This window comes from Telopea speciosissima, chromosome 3, assembly GCF_018873765.1.
Source record: "Telopea speciosissima isolate NSW1024214 ecotype Mountain lineage chromosome 3, Tspe_v1, whole genome shotgun sequence".
NCBI classification, from domain to species: Eukaryota; Viridiplantae; Streptophyta; class Magnoliopsida; order Proteales; family Proteaceae; genus Telopea; species Telopea speciosissima.
In genome coordinates, this window is record NC_057918.1 from 26,030,824 (window position 1) to 26,048,160 (window position 17,337).

Genomic DNA, 17,337 nt, shown 5'->3' on the forward strand with positions numbered 1-17,337 from the left:
TTGTTTGCGCTTATCATGGATGAATTAACCAAGAACATCCAAGACGAGGTACCATGGTGTATGCTCTTCGCCGATGATATCGTTTTGGTGGATGAGACAAAAGCAGGGATTAACGCTAAATTAGAGTTGTGGAGATCGACTTTGGAAACAAGAGGCTTTAAGATTAGTAGATCAAAGACGGAATATATGATGTGTAACTTTAGTCACACTATGATGGATGATGACATGGTGAAAATTGAGGACCGAGAGATACCGCCAAGTGACTATTTCAGATATCTGGAGTCTATCATACACAAAGAAGGTGACATAGATGATGATGTCTCACAAAGAATTAAAGTGGGATGGATGAAGTGGAGAGCTGCGACCGGAGTTCTATGTGACTGACACATTCCTTTAAAGCTTAAAGGAAAGTTCTACAGGTTTGTTGTCCGACCGGCTATGATGTATGGGGTAGAATGTTGGGCAGTTAAGAAGTGCCATTTAGCGAACCTTTGTGTTACAGAGATGAGGATGTTAAGATGGATGTGCGGCAAAACTAGGGAGGATAAAGTGAGGAATGAACATAGTAGAGCGGATGTGGGAGTCGCCCCGATCAGTGACAAACTCTGAGAATGTCGCCTGAGGTGGTTTGGCGATGTACAACGGAGGCCTGTGGTCGCCCCAGTAAGGAGAAGTGATCTGATGCCAATTGAAGGAGCTAAAAGAGCTAGGAGCAGGCCGAAAATGACCATAGGTGAGGTTGTGAAGAATGACATGCATAGTCTGGGTCTTGTACCAAGTATGACTTCCGATAGAGCCTATTGGAGGGCAAGGATCCACGTTATCGACACCATGTAGCTGAGATTTTCTTGAATTCCTGGGCTATCCTCTTTCCTCTTATTTTCATCTTTCATTTTCCACTACTTACCTTTCTTATCCAATTGCTTTTAAGTTTCTCTTACTTTCCTTTGTTTTGAAAGGATCCATGTAGCTGACCCCATTTAGTTGGGATAAGGCTGTGTTATTGTGGTTAATAGTAGTATTTAATTTTATGTTCGACTGTTTGTTCTCTACTTAGTGGATTGAACCATAGTTATGAAACCTGGCCTGGCAATCAACTCATTTGGTGGCTGGGATTCAGATCAAATGGTTCAGCAACTGGGTTGACGGGGTTGATCCAGTGATGTCATAATTATCTGATTTAAAATTCTAAACATTAAAATTCAAAAATAGAAATATACTAATTTTAATCAATTATGCACGTACCTGTAAGCCGTGCGCTGTTTTTCCTTATAGGATTAACAAACTCATGAAAAAGAGGTGTATGCTTTTGAGTAATGCGCTGTTTTTCCTTTTAGTATTAGCAAATTCATGATAACGGTGCATGCTCTTGGATTGAAGAGAGAGCATGACCCATACACAGGGCCCAAATGCAAGAAATAGGTTTTATATGTTACATGAATAGCAATGCAAGGAATACTGGGAGGCACTGGTGCATTGAAATCATTGAATGAAGCATACCACACTGCAGTGTGGCGGTGTGGCAGTATCACCCCCCACAGAGAGCCCACTGATGTAGAGAAGTGAAGTAGAGATATAGCAGTCTGCTCCCTCTTCTCTCTCAGGTCAAGGGTTCCTTCTTTTCCCAAACTCAACCAGGTTATTTATTATAGTAGTGCATATGCTTCAGTTTTCTTTTACTTTAATGTTGGAACTATATTATCGCAGATGAGCACATGCTTTGGATTATATGATGGTTGACCATAATCTTGTGATTGGATATTGTGAAAAATGGAACTTACAAAATTCTGTCAACTGTAACCTGTCACTGCAATGGAGCCACCAAAAGTCATATTGTTGAATACTGAGCATGTGATGTTGAGTCTTCCTGCTTATATTTTATTCCGTTTAAGTAACATTAAAAATCATCTTTTAATGTAAATGAATCTTGTGAGATTGTCAGTTATCAGTGTTTGTGCTTCTTTCCTGGTTCCCTCTTTTTACATACACCAAGCAAGTTGCTTACAAATGATGTATGTACACTTTGTGCAGTAAGCGTGAAATGGCAAAAGGAGGTGTTCCCAGCTGTAGAAATTGACACAAGCCAACCCCCATTAGTTTTCAAATGCCAGTTGTATGATCTAACTGGAGTACCCCCCGAGAGACAGAAGATTATGGTTAAAGGTGGTTTGCTGAAGGTAACTGCAATATTAGATGTGATTAGTCAAGCTGTTCTTTTCTACAATGAGTAAAACTAGCTTAGTTAATTTGGATGTTATGGAGCACTGGCAAACATTAACTTCCAAGTTATAGAGTTGGTATTATGGAAGTCAATGGGGGTGGTAAACCAGATTCATACTTGACCATTTTTTTCCTGTGGGCAATGCAGGATGATGCAGACTGGTCAACAGTAGGAGTGAAAGAGGTTACTAATCTTTCCTTATGGTTTCAAAAGTTCTGAAATATTTTATTCTACTTCTGTAATCAATATTCACTGTTCTGCAAACTTGGCTAGGGTCAAAAATTGATGATGATGGGAACTGCTGATGAAATTGTAAAAGCCCCAGAGAAAGGCCCTGTTTTTATGGAGGATCTTCCAGAGGAAGAGCAAGTTGTTGCTGTGGTGAGTTGAATGGTTGTCTGGTTCCACAAATTGTTCTTATAGCTGAAGTCTCCCTCCCCCACCTTCTAGAAAAAAAATATTATTCATGGGTAGTTCCTGTGGGTATGAGATCTCTTGATCATTATTCCATTGCTCTATGCTCTGAAGAGACATGATTTCTGTTTTCAAGGGTCACACTGCTGGTCTTTTTAATCTGGGGAATACCTGCTACATGAACTCCACATTACAGTGCCTGCATTCAGTTCCAGAGTTGAAGTCTGCGTTACTCAAGTGAGTGACTATTGTATTATGCTGCTATTGATTAATGAAAGATTCCTTAATGATTTTTTTTTCTCTCTGGGATTAAATGTGAAGGATTAAAACTAGAAAAGAAGGAATCTTTAAGGTGTGCTTTTAGAACTTGTGAAAATTGCATTTATTCTTTAACTACTTTTTTGCACATCAATGTGATGTTTCCAACTAGGTATCCTCATTCTGGAAGAAGCAACGAGTTGGATCAGTCTTCACATCTCTTGACCATGGCGACGAGAGACCTATTTACCGATCTTGATAGAAATTTCAAGCCCGTTACCCCAATGCATTTTTTGACGGTTAGTTATCTTTGTTTAATTGATTTTTGTGCTTTGTTTCACTTATTATCTCCTTGAATGTCAATCAAATTCTGCTCCCGTCAACCAAGGAATTACATTGGCCATTTGGTTTGAAATTTCTGTAATTTTTATTGGACCTTTTGATTTTACTGAAATTACTGAAATGATGTTGGTTTTTGTGCTTGTGAGAACAAAAATATTTTAACAATGTTGATTTTTTTGCTAGTAATTCAGCAATTTTAATTGAAATTTGTTAAAAGTTGATTACATGACTATGATCATTGTTGATATACATTGTTGTTGCCCTAACTTAACAGCTCGAGCTTTTAGGTTAAGCGGTTGGAGATAATTGGAGTGACCTCTAAGTAAGAAACACAAATAAAAATGAAGACCCATGATATAGAAAATGATTTTCTTGCAACTCTTCTGCAGAAAGATGGAGCAGAAGTATCTTTGATAATCTTTTTCATACTTGCTATAGTTGGTCACTTATGTCAGCCTTTTGTATATGCACTGGCTATCTTCCCCTTTCCTCTTTAAATGGATTTATAAACATGGAAGCTGGTAGGTACAAATTTTCACGTCGGATGTCCATATGTCAGGTATATCAGGCCAGCGAAAGAGAAATTGGGAGTTGGACAACTTTTTGTGAGAGCTGTATGGGACTGTCAACTTTTTGTCAGAGCTCATCACAAAGAAAACCCATGGGATCAAAGGCCCAACACCTACATAACCGTAGTTATCAAGGCGTCCAGGCTCCTTGGTCGCCTTGGATGCCTTGCCTTGCCGCCTAGGCAGTGACGCCTTGATTTGAGACGCTCTTCAACGCCATGGTCACCTTCCCGCCTTGATAACTATGTATGGGAGGGCTGGGTTCTGTATGTAAGGTGTGGGGATAAGAGGATTTAAATCTCAGGTTATTGGATGAGGTTTGAGGGTCTAGTCATTTGATGGGTTTGAGAGTTTTATTTGTAGGTTGCAAAATTTACTGTAGAACTAGGATATAGTTGGGGGGGGGATTAGAATTAGGATTTTAATTTGATTATGGGACTCGAAGGATGCACGATTTGGTCGTGTGCCTAAGTTAAGTAGATTTTCACATTCGCCTAGAGAATGAGAACTGTCCTCACTAACTTGGGGAGGTGTTGTTAGGCAGTCTTTGTATGTGGTCTATTACTCTATGGTGTACCTCTCCTAGGGGGTTAGGTATTGGCCTTTGTTATTGCTGTTTCTTATTTCCTATATCTTAGCTATTCTTTACCAATAAAGTTTCCTTTTATCTATTGAAAGGGGACAAAAAAGCGGTAGATTTTCTCAGCTGAGTTTTGAGTCCTGGTTGGATTTCTCGGACTTAGCTAGAGTTCTGATACTGGATAATCTGGTTATGGATGCTAAGATTTGGATTAGGGTTGAATTGCCCCATCAGTTGGGGTACACTTTTAGAGTTGTTAAATGATAATAATTTGAAAGGGATTTGTAGAAGTCAGAAAATTGAAGTAGGGAATTCTGTAATATTGGTGTTTTACTGAGTACTCGTTCTCTCTCTCTCTCCTTGAAGATCATCAAGGCACCATGCAAAGCAATTAAAGTTCCGTTTCTGTAAAAGGAGTTTTGCTGATTTCTTTACTGACCCAAGATTAAGTTAAATCCTAAGCAAGGCTAAGATTTAAGCCCATGATTTGATGAGACCTCCATTGACCCCTAAAGAAAGATTACTGTAATCTCCTATTCACAGAAAATAAGAGATTAAAAGTAAACTATCTGATAAATGACTACACCAATTTTGCTGACTGATAGGCATCTCATCAAGAGAGATTTGCAATAGGAGCTATGGGGGCCATGGGACTGTGAACAATAACTGAATAAAAGGAAAAGAAAAGAGAGGGATAGGGTAGAAGAGAGAGAGAAAAGATGAAGCCTTCTTGGCTACAATTCAAATTCTATATTCTATTCCATTGTCTATTTTTATGGGGCTGGGTTACATATTTATAAGAAAACAAAAGAATGTCTCGTAAATTTAAACTCTTAGGTAGCTAGATGAACTTAACTAATTAAAATTTTTGAAGTCTAAGTCTTCTAGATAACTTGGGCCTGATACATATAAGTCACCTAAAGGGCTTATTTATTGGAAATAAGCCTTGGGTTGGGTTATGTAGGTGTTGGGCCTTTGATCCCATGAGTTTTCTTTGTAATCAGCCACTTTAATGGGCCTAAAATGTGGGTAGAAGTAGGAAAATTGGATTTATTTCATTAGTTTAGTTAGAGTCATGTTTTGAGTCATTATGTTACCTTATTAGTAAAGGATCGAGTTAGGCCTTTCCTTTTTAGTGATTGTGTTTGTTTTTGAGTCTGCTATAAGTTTGTAAGGGCTATAGCCTTGTACACGAATTTGATTAATGAGATGGAGTAAAAAAGAGATAGCTTTGTGCTTTGTTTTATGAGAGAGTATGGTGAGAGGCCCGAGTCTGAGAGAAACTACCCTATCTTCTTCCCTTCTTCAATTTCTTGGTTTTTACTTTATTGTTCTGCAATTTCCTGCAAATCTGAGAACCGATGGAAGTATTTACTGTTGCTGGACCTGAAGTTTGCGATCCTCTTGTGGACTAGTTATCACTTGTGACTGGTCTACATTAGGGCCCTACCCAACTAACCAAAATAGGACTTTTTAATGACTAAACTAAAGCTAATTACATTACCTAATGGACTCCACTACGAATTAAATATCTATTTTTTGTATACCCTTTTAGGGTCTTATAATTCAGCCTATTACAGATAGAATCCAAATAATTAAAATTCTATACCCCATAAGGATTAAAATAGGACCAATTTGATCTTAGAACCCTGTCTACAAGTTGATCTTAACTTGCTGTTTTCAGATGAAATTAACGTGATCTTGGACTCAGAAAGATATTGGATGACCTTTCTAAAGGCACCAAAGTGAACAAATTTGTTGAAATTTAAGTGTCAAGATTGTGGTTCATGAAACATGGTTTTGATTCTGCGCTTCATTGACCACTTATCTTTGTATTTTCTTGTGCTCCTTGGGTAAGATTCTTCTCTGAGACGTACCCAAAAAATGAAATAAAAATTGATCAATTTTGGAGTTGGGAAGAAGATTGAGGGTCCTTTATTTTTTATGGTCCTCTTGCAGCCTTGCCGGTTGAAACAGAATCAGAACCAGTAACCAATACCAGCACAAGATAATATAAGGCGACGAAGAAGAAAAGAAGGAGAAGAAGAGATCAAGAGAAAGAGATTAGAAGAGAAGAAGAGGCTCACGGTTTTTATTTATAATCCAATGTGTAGAAAATACAAGTGAGGACAAAAGAAATAAGTTACACATAAAGAAAAGATCTCTAAAAACTATATTATCCCCTGCGCTACACTTTGACACTCCCCCTCAAGCTGGAGCATATCACCCATGCCCAGCTTGGAGCAACCTACAAGAAAGGCAAGACAAAACAACGCCTTGGCAAACATATCACCCAACTGACAGCCATTTTTTTTTTTTTTTTTTTTTTTTATTTTTTTTTTTTTTTTTTTTTTTTTTTTTTTTTTTTTTTTTTTTTTTTTTTTTTAATAAAAATTTTTTTTTTTTTTTTTTTTTTTTTTTTTTTTTATTATTTTTTTTTTTTTTTTTTTTTTTTTATAATTTTTTTTTTAATAAATTTAATTTTTTTTTTTTTTTTTTTTTTTTTTTTTTTTTTTTTTTTTTTTTTTTTTTTTTTTTTTTTTTTTTTTTTTTTTTTTTTTTTTTTTTTTTTTTTTTTTTTTTTTTTTTTTTTTTTTTTTTTTTTTTTTTTTTTTTTTTTTTTTTTTTTTTTTTTTTTTTTTTTTTTTTTTTCAAAAGCAACAAACGGTTTAGCAATCAACTTCTTCATAACAACATTCTAACAACATGACAATCCACAATGTGATTGGTCCATTCATGCAACACAAGATTGATGGCAATATATTTAGCTGATTGGTTATCAGAGAACATATTAATAGAAAATCCAAACTCTTGAAGAAGAGATTTTAATCACATTAACGCATCTGCAGTATGAGCATAGCTTTGTACTTGGCTTTTGCACTAGATCGGGCAATAGTGGTATGCTTTTTACTCCTCCAAGTAACAAGATTTCCACCAACAAAAGTACAATAGTCAGTTGTAGATCTTCTATTACTCTTAGCACCAGTCCAATCAGCATTTGAGTATCCAACAAGATCATTTTTATTAGGTCTGTATATAAAGACCCTTCCTTGGAGTACTTTTAAGGTAACGAAGAATCCGACAAGCTGCCTCCGAGTAAGCCCGTTTGTGCATCTCCATAAATTGGCTGATAACTACTGCAAGAGAAATGTTTGGCCTGGTCACATTAACATAAATTGTTTGTAATGATGTTTTTCTGCCAATTCTTCACCATCATTATCTCCAAATTTTTGGTGTGGATCCATAGGTGTGTCAGTGGGCTTTGAAGCCAACATTGTGGTCTCAGACAGAAGATCCAACATGTACTTTCTTTGAGAAAGACCAATGCCTTTGCTACTCCTCACAATCTCAATCCCTAAAAAATTCCTGAGGATACCTAAATCTTTCAGCTGAAAATTCTGCCGTAAATAAGATTTAACTTCATCAATGCCAATAGTATCATTAACAGAGATAATAATGTCATCAACATATACTACTAGTATAACTATTCTGGAATCATGACGACAAACAAAGACTGAATGATCGGAGTAAACACTGAGTAAAGCCACACTTAGTAACCACCATACTGAATTTATCAAATCAAGCTCTAGGGGACTGTTTCAATCTTTCAAACCATAAATAGCTTTGTGAAGTTTACACGCCTTACCAACATTCTACCCATGAGTAACAGAACCAAGAAGTTGCTCCATATAGACCTCCTCAAGCAAGTTACCATAAAGGAATGCATTTTTAATATCCAACTAAAATGATGACCAACCGAGATTAACAACAATAGAGATCAACACCCGAACAAAATTCAACTGAGTGACTGGGGGAAAAGTTTCAAAGTAATCAACACCCGAACAGAATTCAACCGAGTGATTGGGGAAAAAGTTTCAAAGTAATCAATACCATATGTTTGTTTATACCCTTTTGCTACCAATTGGGCCTTAAGCCGCTTAACAAAACCATCAGGATTGTACTTGATAGTGACACCCAACGGCATCTCACAACCTCCTTACCTGGAGGAAGATCAACCATGGTTCATGTCTTGCGAGAGATAAGAGCATCCATTTCCACATCCATAGCCGATTTCCACTCAGGTTGTGATAGGGCATCAAGATGGGATGGAGTGAAGGAGCAGACAAAGACAAAGCAAAATTATGAAGTGAAACCGCATCCAAGGATTCCGACTGAACAGAGGGAAGCATAGAAATAGATTCAACAACAGGAGCAATTGATTTAGAACGCTGCTGATAAAATTGCAGTGGCGCATGCCCAGATGTAGGCGTAGAATTTGAGAAAGGAACTAAAGCGGGAAGAGGTGGAGATTGAAAAATGTCAAAGTCATGACCCTTAGTAGAATAGTACGGTGTACACTTAAAAAAGTTACATCAACACTCACAAACTTTTGCTTGTTAACCGGGTCATGACAATGATACATGAATAACCAATAAAACCACACTTAATGGCTTTGGGGAGACAAAACAATGACGAGTTAGGGAATGCAACACTCATGGGACACTTATTATGAAGCATAGATGAAGGCATGCGATTAATCAAGTAACAAGTAGTTAGCACATCATCTCCTCAAAACCCTTTAGGGACATTCATATGAAATAATAATGTAGTCCTAGATTGGTAGGAGACCAACTAGGAGCCAACCAACCAGGATTTGTTATGAACAAGTGAATTGGCTAGGTCAAAATAGGGCTTTTGGTGAAATTAGGGTTAGGGTTTGATGTGTGGGTTATGACAAGTTAAGGTAGGGAAGTCTTCCAGTGAAGGTCCTGAGATGTTTTGATGGATGGAAGTCTGTAAACGTCAATGGGCAGCAACTTAGGTTTAGGGTTTTGGAAAAGAGGAAAAGAGGAGGAATATAGGGTTTAGAGTGGGAATAGGAGCAAAGATGGTGATTCGGTTCTGATTTGGTGTGGTTTTGATGGGTGGATTGGGCTGTGCAGGTTTTAGCTTATGGGAAAATTAAGAAACAAAAAGGGGGAAAACTAGGGTTCGGTTGTTTAGGGGATTAGAAGAAGAAAGGTTAGGGTTGGGATGAATCAAACTCACTGTTCCAGAATTTCCTTGGCAGCAGCTTGTTTGATTGAGAAACTTGAATAAAAACTGAATCTTTAACTAGAACTTGAAGGAGAGCTTCAAAAGAACCACCCTGGCTTCCCACCGCAAGGTATCAATCGGATCAAACACCAAACGATCCACTCGAGTTTCACATCGCAAGGTGTCGATTGGATCAAACACCAATCCCACCAGCCTTAATCAAACACAAGACAAAAATCAATGGAGAAGAAAAGCAGCAAAAAACTTATCATTAATATCAAAATTCGTGTTCCATGCTTTGCCCCCTTACAACCTTATATAAAAGACTCAAAAATAGACTGCCACACTAAAAGGTAAAGGCCCAACTCAATCCTTAACCTATTAGGTAACCTAAAATGACTAGGAAAGGTGAAATAACAAAGGAAATAGATTCAAAACATGGCTGGACTTGTAGAGTCCTAATCCAGCCCAACTTAAATAGTTAAAAGGAAAACTACTAAAGTCACTTAAATTGAACCACTGGTTCAAACCAGTTTTGGACCGGTTCAATTTAAAACAAAAAAAGGAAATAAATTTAAGTATAGAACTGAAACGTCTAATCCCGTATGCAACCTAATTACCCATATTTTAGGCCCATAAAAGTGGCCTATCACATAAAAAAAACTCACGGGTTTCAAAGGCCCAACTTGTATATAACCCAACCCTAGACTTATTCTTAATAAAACAAGCTTATTTTTGTGATGAATATGCATCAAATGACAAAGAACGAACGACCTCTAACAAGTGACGATTCTTTCATTCAATGATACCATTCTGCTAAGGGGTATAAGAGCAACTAGTTTGATGTACCATGTCATGGGCAAAGCAAAAGTCAGATATAGCAGTTTGAGTGTATTCCAATGCATTATCCGAGCGGAAAATTTTAATAGAATTATCAAATTGTGTTTTTATTTCATTATAAAAGGATTTGAAGACAGATAAAAGCTTTAAACGATCTTTCAACAAATACAACCAAGTTAAAAGGGAATATTCATCCACAAAAATGACAAATTACATAAAACCTGACCCGACTATGAACATGACATGGACTCCATGTATCAGAATGAATTAACGAAAATAAGGACTGACTCGTAGACACATCTCGTGAAGGAAAGGAAGCATGGTGATGTTTTCCAAATTCTCAAGCTTCACATTCGATGCGGGAAGTAGACTTGCATTCAGGAACCATTTGTTGAAGCTTGGAAAGAGACAAATGACCTAATCGACAATGCCAATCGAAAATAGACGTGGAACTAGAAGAAGCAGTTGTTGCAGTAGAAAAGGAATCGCTTGCAAGGTAATATAAGCCATATTTCTCATGCCCTCCACCATCTTCCCATCTGAAGGTCTTGGAAGACACAATAAGAAGGATAAAAAGGAGACAGAGTAGCTCAAGGCTTTATAGTTGACAAACAGATAACAAATTTAATGGTAATGGTGGTACATGAAGAACAAAGGACAAGGATAAAGAAGAAGTGGGAGACACACTACCATGACCGGATACCTCATGGATACCTGAGTAGAGGAACCATTAGAAAGAATAACTCTAGAGGGATGGTTATTCTTATGAAAGGAAGAATATATGTCGGACTTACCGGTCTTGTGATTTGAGGCACTAGAGTCAATAACCCAACTTGTAGGAGAGGAAGAGCGCAGTGGTACCTGTGTGAGCAAGTGGGGTAGTGGATCAAGAAGTGGAAGCCTCAAGTTGCTGAAGATGACTAAGTAACTGATTAGAATCATCATGAGACACATAAATTGAAGGACCAACTCCAGATGTAGAGATAATTGACGAGATTAGATGACACCATATCAGTAATTGGTGAATTGGCTAACTGTTGAGCCCACTCAAGCTTACCATACTTAACCCAACATTTGTCTACAATATGATTAAGTTTACCACAATGAGAGCATTGACGTAAAGGCTGATTTTGCTGCTGTCCTCTCCCTCCCCTTGAACCACGTCCTTGACCAGGAAAGCCACGTCCACGTCCACGTCCACGTCCACCAATTCCGATGTAATAAATGTAGAGTTATCCTTTGTTGAGGAGGTGGAATCAGATTTGACAAGGGAAGTAGATACAATTCTTTGAATGCGACGAACACTTAATTCATTGATGGTACTTTTTCTCCAGCAAGTAGCTGGCTCTTTACAGGTTGAAATTCAAGATCTAAACCAAAAAGAAACTTTGCAACTTGGAATCGGAATTCAGCACGCTGAGACTTCAACATTTCAAGACCAGTAGACAATGGTTGGTTAATATATAGCTCCTCCCACATTCACGTAAGGGGGTACCATAATATTCATCGACAGATTTCCCATTTTGTTTGTAAGAGAATATCTTCTCATACAGATCATAAACACATGACAAATTAGTATATTGGGAGCAACTCTCTGTCCGGTCATCCCAGACCCCTTTGGTAGTGGTGTGAAACATGACATTAGCAGCTATTGAGTGTTCCATGCTATTCCATAATCAGACAAGCAATGTGTCATTTTCACGCATCCATTCTTTATACATCTTATTAGCACAGAGAATAGAGTAGGGACTGATTAGGAAAACTCTGATACCATGTGACCATATACAAACCTGTAACCTAGTACCTACAAGAGAAAGAGGAAGAAGGTAAGAAAGAAGGATGGATAGAAAATGGACAACCCTAGAGCCGTGAAAGGATTCAGAATTCCCCCTATCGTGGCCAAGGTCCAACTACTTATAACATAATAAACTGTTAAATTACAAACAAGGACAATATAAGTTAATTACAACTAAACCCACTAATAAGTAAAGACAACATAACTCTCCCACGGTATACTGTTTAACACAGCTCTCCATATTCGAGCATTCAAAGGCCTCTGTTGCACATGTCCATACCGCTTTAAACGACTTTCTTGCAACTTATCATGTATTGGAGCTACTCCTAAATTAATTCTAATTATTCATTCCTTATTTTACCTTTTCTAGTTTCGGCACTCATTTATTTCAACATCCTTATTTCAGCTACACTAAGTTTGTTTATATGTCGTTTCTTCACTGCCCAACATTCAGCTTCATACGTCATTGTTGGTCGTATAACTGTCCTATAAAATTTTTCTTTGTGATTGAATGGAATACGTCAATCACACAAAACTCTGGACGGTCTCCTCCATTACATCCTCCCCTATTCTTTGCAGAGCATCAGCCTCTATTTCTCCTCCTTTATTTATGTTTGAACCTGGGTACCTAAAAGTTTCACTTAGCAGTATCTCACTGTCTCAATTTTCATCACCTCCCTAACAATCCTATTGTTACTAAAGTTACACACCATATACTCTGTTTTTTGTTCTACGTATCTTAAAACCTTTTGATTCCATGGTTGATCTCCATAATTTCAACTCTGCATTTGTCCCTGCTTTTGTTTCATCCACCAAAACAATATCATTAGCAAAAAGCATACGCCAATGGATCTGATCTTGAATGTCTATAGTCAGCTTGTCTATGATTAGTGCAAACAAATATAGTCTTAAAGCTGATCCTTAATGTAATCCAATTGTAATTGTGAATTAACTACTTAGTCCCCCCAGTTCTTACACTAATACACTATTTACTGCACTATTGTACATATCTTTAATTATGGCCAAATATTTGCGTAGTGATTTTCTTACTTGATTTTATCTCCGCAGGTGTTACGTAAAAAGTATCCACAATTTGGCCAACTGCATAATGGTGTTTACATGCAACAGGTTCTTTTACCGCATTCCTTCCAAATGGTCATAGTAATTAAACAAGTTCAAGTTTTGATGTAGTCTCTTTTTAAATAATAACAGGATGCAGAAGAATGTTGGACCCAACTTCTGTACACACTTTCCCAGTCTCTTAAATCACCAGATTCCAGGTATTTTTCTTTTTCCCTTGATTCATATCAATGTAATTCTTTTGCAATCCTGGGATCATTTTAGGGTGGAATTGTGGTAGTCGTAGTTCCCTCCTTTTTCTGTATTTTGTAACCTACAACTTGCTCTCAGTTGGATGGATTTTTGGTGGTTTCCTCTCTTATATACTAATTTTTGTTTAAATCCGTTGCCAGTGCTTTATGAGTCTTAGGCTTGTATCTCTCTGGTAATCTTGCCTGGTCAGCTTTTGTATTATTGTTCTTTTTTTCTGTTTTGACACTAATTAGATCGAATTTTATTGTTAGAACATGAGATTGCATGGGTGATGTTACACGTCAGAAGATGGTAATAATGCTGACGCATTTATCGATTCTGTTCTTCTCCTCCCCCCCTTTCATTCTTTGGGCCCATTATCAGCATTTTGTTATGAAAGCCAATGCAAAGTTCCCATGCCCCCAACTTTTCTCCCACCACTCTGAATAAGCAAATAGCAAGGTTGTGAAAAGAAACATATGCATGGGCTAGGCTTAGGCCGGGGCAGGGCCAAGGCAATCACAGTTTTTGCCTTTTTGTATGCCAGGTTTCAATCCTATGCCAAAGGCTTGCCCTAGACGTTAATTGGACTAATGTTGGGCCAAATATTTGGCATTTTGGCCTAGGCCATAGGCTTGCCCAAGGAAGCCTGGGTTTGGCTATTATTTGGTTCCAGCTCATCTTTGCACCTAGTTAAAATAGTTTTTTCATATTGTTTCTAATTGGTTCTTTTAATGGTTTATTAAGTTTCATTTTATGCTGCGATGATAAGATGCTGAATAATAGTGGCTAGTAAATTTGGATTGTGGTAAAAAAAGGTGTGGGATGTTGGAAGATATGATAAAAAAAAACGAAATTATTAATGTATATTATTTTATATTATTCATGATTTCTTGTAAGTTAACTGTTCTTAGCACAAATATATTTTGGAATACATAAAAAATATCAAAATCTGATATTTTTTATATCTGAAAATTACTGCATTCCGTATGTCCTTTTAAAAATTTTAGTTGCTGAATAATATATAACAATACATTAATCAGAAATAAAGGAGGATAAATTGTGGATGGTGTTGCACAAAGAATTAGAATAGGCTAAATGTATTGGAGAGGTGCGTATGGAGTGCTGTATGATTGACGTATTTCTTTCAAGCTCAAAAGAAAAATGTATAGACAGTTATACAACCAGCAATGATGTATGGAACTGAGTGTTGGGCAGTGAAGGAACACCATATAAACAAACTTAGTCTAGCTGAAATGAGGATGTTGAGATGGAAGAGTGGTAAAACTTGAAAAGATAAAATAAGGAATGAACAAATTAGAGCTGATTTAGGAGTAGCTCCGATTCATGGTAAGTTGCGAGAAAGTGATTTGAGGTGGCATGGACATGTGCAATAGAGGGGTGATTTGATTCAGATTGAAGGAGATAAAAAAGCCAGGGATAGGCCTAAAATGACTGTAGGAGAAGAAGTGAGGAAAGACATGCATAGCTTAGGACTTGTTACAAGTATGGCTTTGAATAGAGCTGGTTGAAGAAAAAGGATCCATTTAGCCGACCCCATTTAGTTGGGGACAAGGCTGAGATGGGTTGAGTTGTGAATGATAAACAGATTCACTTATATGATGCCAATATCTCAGAATTCACTAATTGTGAAATTCTCTTCCCCCCCCCCCCCCAAAAAAAAAAAAAAAATAAAATTGCTGGTTAAAAAAAAATTGACTTTTCTTGGTCCTTTCAGTACTCCTCTTTGATGGTATCAATGTTTGTTAACAGTTAAACATTGTCACCAACTTCCTATGTGAAGAAATGGACAGAGATAGAGGACCCCCAATCCTCTTGCTGGTGAAATTTCAGGTTGAATTAAGTATTAAGAGTGCCTTCAAAGTGAGTTTATGATGCAATTCAATCAGATCTGCTGGATCTGATTGGCCAGTTGGAAATGTGTCCACAAATAGAGTGAACGTGATCCTGATCTAAGAACAATTGGAAAATCAAATATCCAGTTTGAGTTTTTGGATCTCCTAGGATTTTAAGAATTTATGTTATTTGGGGAAATAATGGCTTTTAGTTTATTTTAGAAGTTAGCTACGTATTTGTTTCCCAATTGTTCTTAGTTTCCTTATTTGAATTAGTTTCCTAGTTAGAAAGTTGGTCTTATTTTTAGGAGTCTTTTATTTCTCTTTATATATGATGTAATTCCCCGTCGTTGGAGATCGATTGAATAGAATGGAATAGTTATGGTTTGAGTAGCCTGTGTGGCTGTGCATGTGCACTCTTCTTCCCCTCCTCCCTTTCTTCTTATGCGATTCCCCTCTCCCCTGCAACTCTGTTTATACCCTTCTCAGATTCTCCCTTCTATCCGGCCCTTCACCAATTTGGTATCAAAGATGAAGGATCCATCCCCTTCCCTGTTAATCTCTCATCCCATTCTTCTTTCTCCTTTCTTATCCTCTCGTGGCTGTGCGTGTGCACTCTTCTTCCCCTCCTCCGTTTCTTCTTATGCAATTCCCCTCTCCCCTGCAACTCTGTTTATACCCTTCTCAGATTCTCCCTTCTATCAGGCCCTCCACCAATTTGGTGTCAGAGACGAAGGATCCATCTCCTTCCCTGTTAATCTCTCATCTCAGTCTTCTTTCTCCTTTCCTATCCTCTCTTCCGTTACTGTTCTGGTATACGACCAGCAGCAGTGTAAAAAAAAAAACCCTTCAACTCCAGCAACCACCCCTCCCATTCGATTCCAACCTCTTAGCAGAACCCAACCCACCTTCCTTTTCCCTTCTTCCCTGCTGTGACAGCGGAAAAAAAAAATCCTGTGTTTCCACAACACCCTTCCCCCTCACTTCCGACTCCCACAGAAACCTGCGCTATCACCATCCCACCTCTTCCCTTGATTTCCACACACACACACACCCAAAAAAAAAAAAAAATCCTGTTAATCTCTCTCATCTCATGCTTCTTTCTCCTTTCCTATCCTCTCTTCCGTTACTGTTCTGATATACGACCGGCAGCAGTGTGAAAAAAAAAAAAACCTTCCAACTCCAGCAACCACCCCTCCCATTCGATTCCAACCTCCTAGCAGAACCCAACCCACCTTCCTTTCCTTTCTTCCCTGCTGTGACAGTGGAAAAAAAATAATCCTGTGTTACCACAACACCTTCCCCCTCACTTCTGACTCCCACAGAATCCTGCGCTATCACCATCCCACCTCCTCCCTTGATTTCCACACACACACACACACACACACACACAAAAAAAAAAAAAACCCGCAAGCCCCTCCTTCCCTTCCGCCACCCCAAACCCCCTTCGATTCCACAGAAAAACCTCCCCCCTCGATTTCCAGAACCCACACCACCGTCTTCTGTTTCCATTCCGAGGCTCTACTGAGTAAAAAAGAGAGAGAGAGAGAGAGAAACAAAACAAAACAAAACATACCTGGTTTCGAAGCTTCCTGCAGTGAGTCGTCGTCCTCCTTCGAAGTCGCTGGTCGCCTGGATTTTCTCCTTCAAAGTCACACATAAATTTCCTCCTTTGAAATCGCGCATACGATTTCTCCTTGAAGCTGTTTCACCATCTGCTGTTGTTTTCCCTCTTTGGAGTAGCAGACTCCAAGTAGGAGACTCCAATCGGTAACCCCCCAAACCCACTTCTTGTTTTTTTTTTTACCATTATTTTCCCATTATACCCCTACCTTCTAAGTCTCATCTCTTTTATAACATATTTTCTCTATTTCCAGAATTATCCCCCCTCTCCCACTTATTCGTTAGTTACTTTTTGTTCTTTCCAAAATCGCCCCTCCCTTCTATTCTTATTCTATTGTCTTTCTTCTCCTTTCTTCCAACTTTACCTCTTCCCACATATACGTTTCATTAGCCTTCTTTTCTCCTCTTTTGTTTGCAGTCCAATAAATTACAATTCTGCCATTGTTTATCATAAACCCACTACATCATGGAGGTTGATCGATATGATACGA

General features: G+C 37.9%; 1 protein-coding gene across 3 annotated transcripts in view; it reads left to right on the forward strand.

Moving 5' to 3' along the window:
- Positions 1 to 17,337, forward strand: part of LOC122656531 (ubiquitin carboxyl-terminal hydrolase 6-like) — a 28,885-nt gene that overhangs the window by 4,036 nt on the left and 7,512 nt on the right. For all 3 annotated transcript variants that reach the window (XM_043851092.1, XM_043851090.1, XM_043851091.1), the window contains exons 2-8: positions 2,032 to 2,177; positions 2,369 to 2,404; positions 2,495 to 2,602; positions 2,772 to 2,872; positions 3,066 to 3,192; positions 13,125 to 13,184; positions 13,269 to 13,336. In XM_043851092.1, coding sequence (XP_043707027.1) covers positions 2,032 to 2,177; positions 2,369 to 2,404; positions 2,495 to 2,602; positions 2,772 to 2,872; positions 3,066 to 3,192; positions 13,125 to 13,184; positions 13,269 to 13,336 — 646 coding nt within the window. The remainder of the gene's footprint in view (positions 1 to 2,031; positions 2,178 to 2,368; positions 2,405 to 2,494; positions 2,603 to 2,771; positions 2,873 to 3,065; positions 3,193 to 13,124; positions 13,185 to 13,268; positions 13,337 to 17,337) is intronic.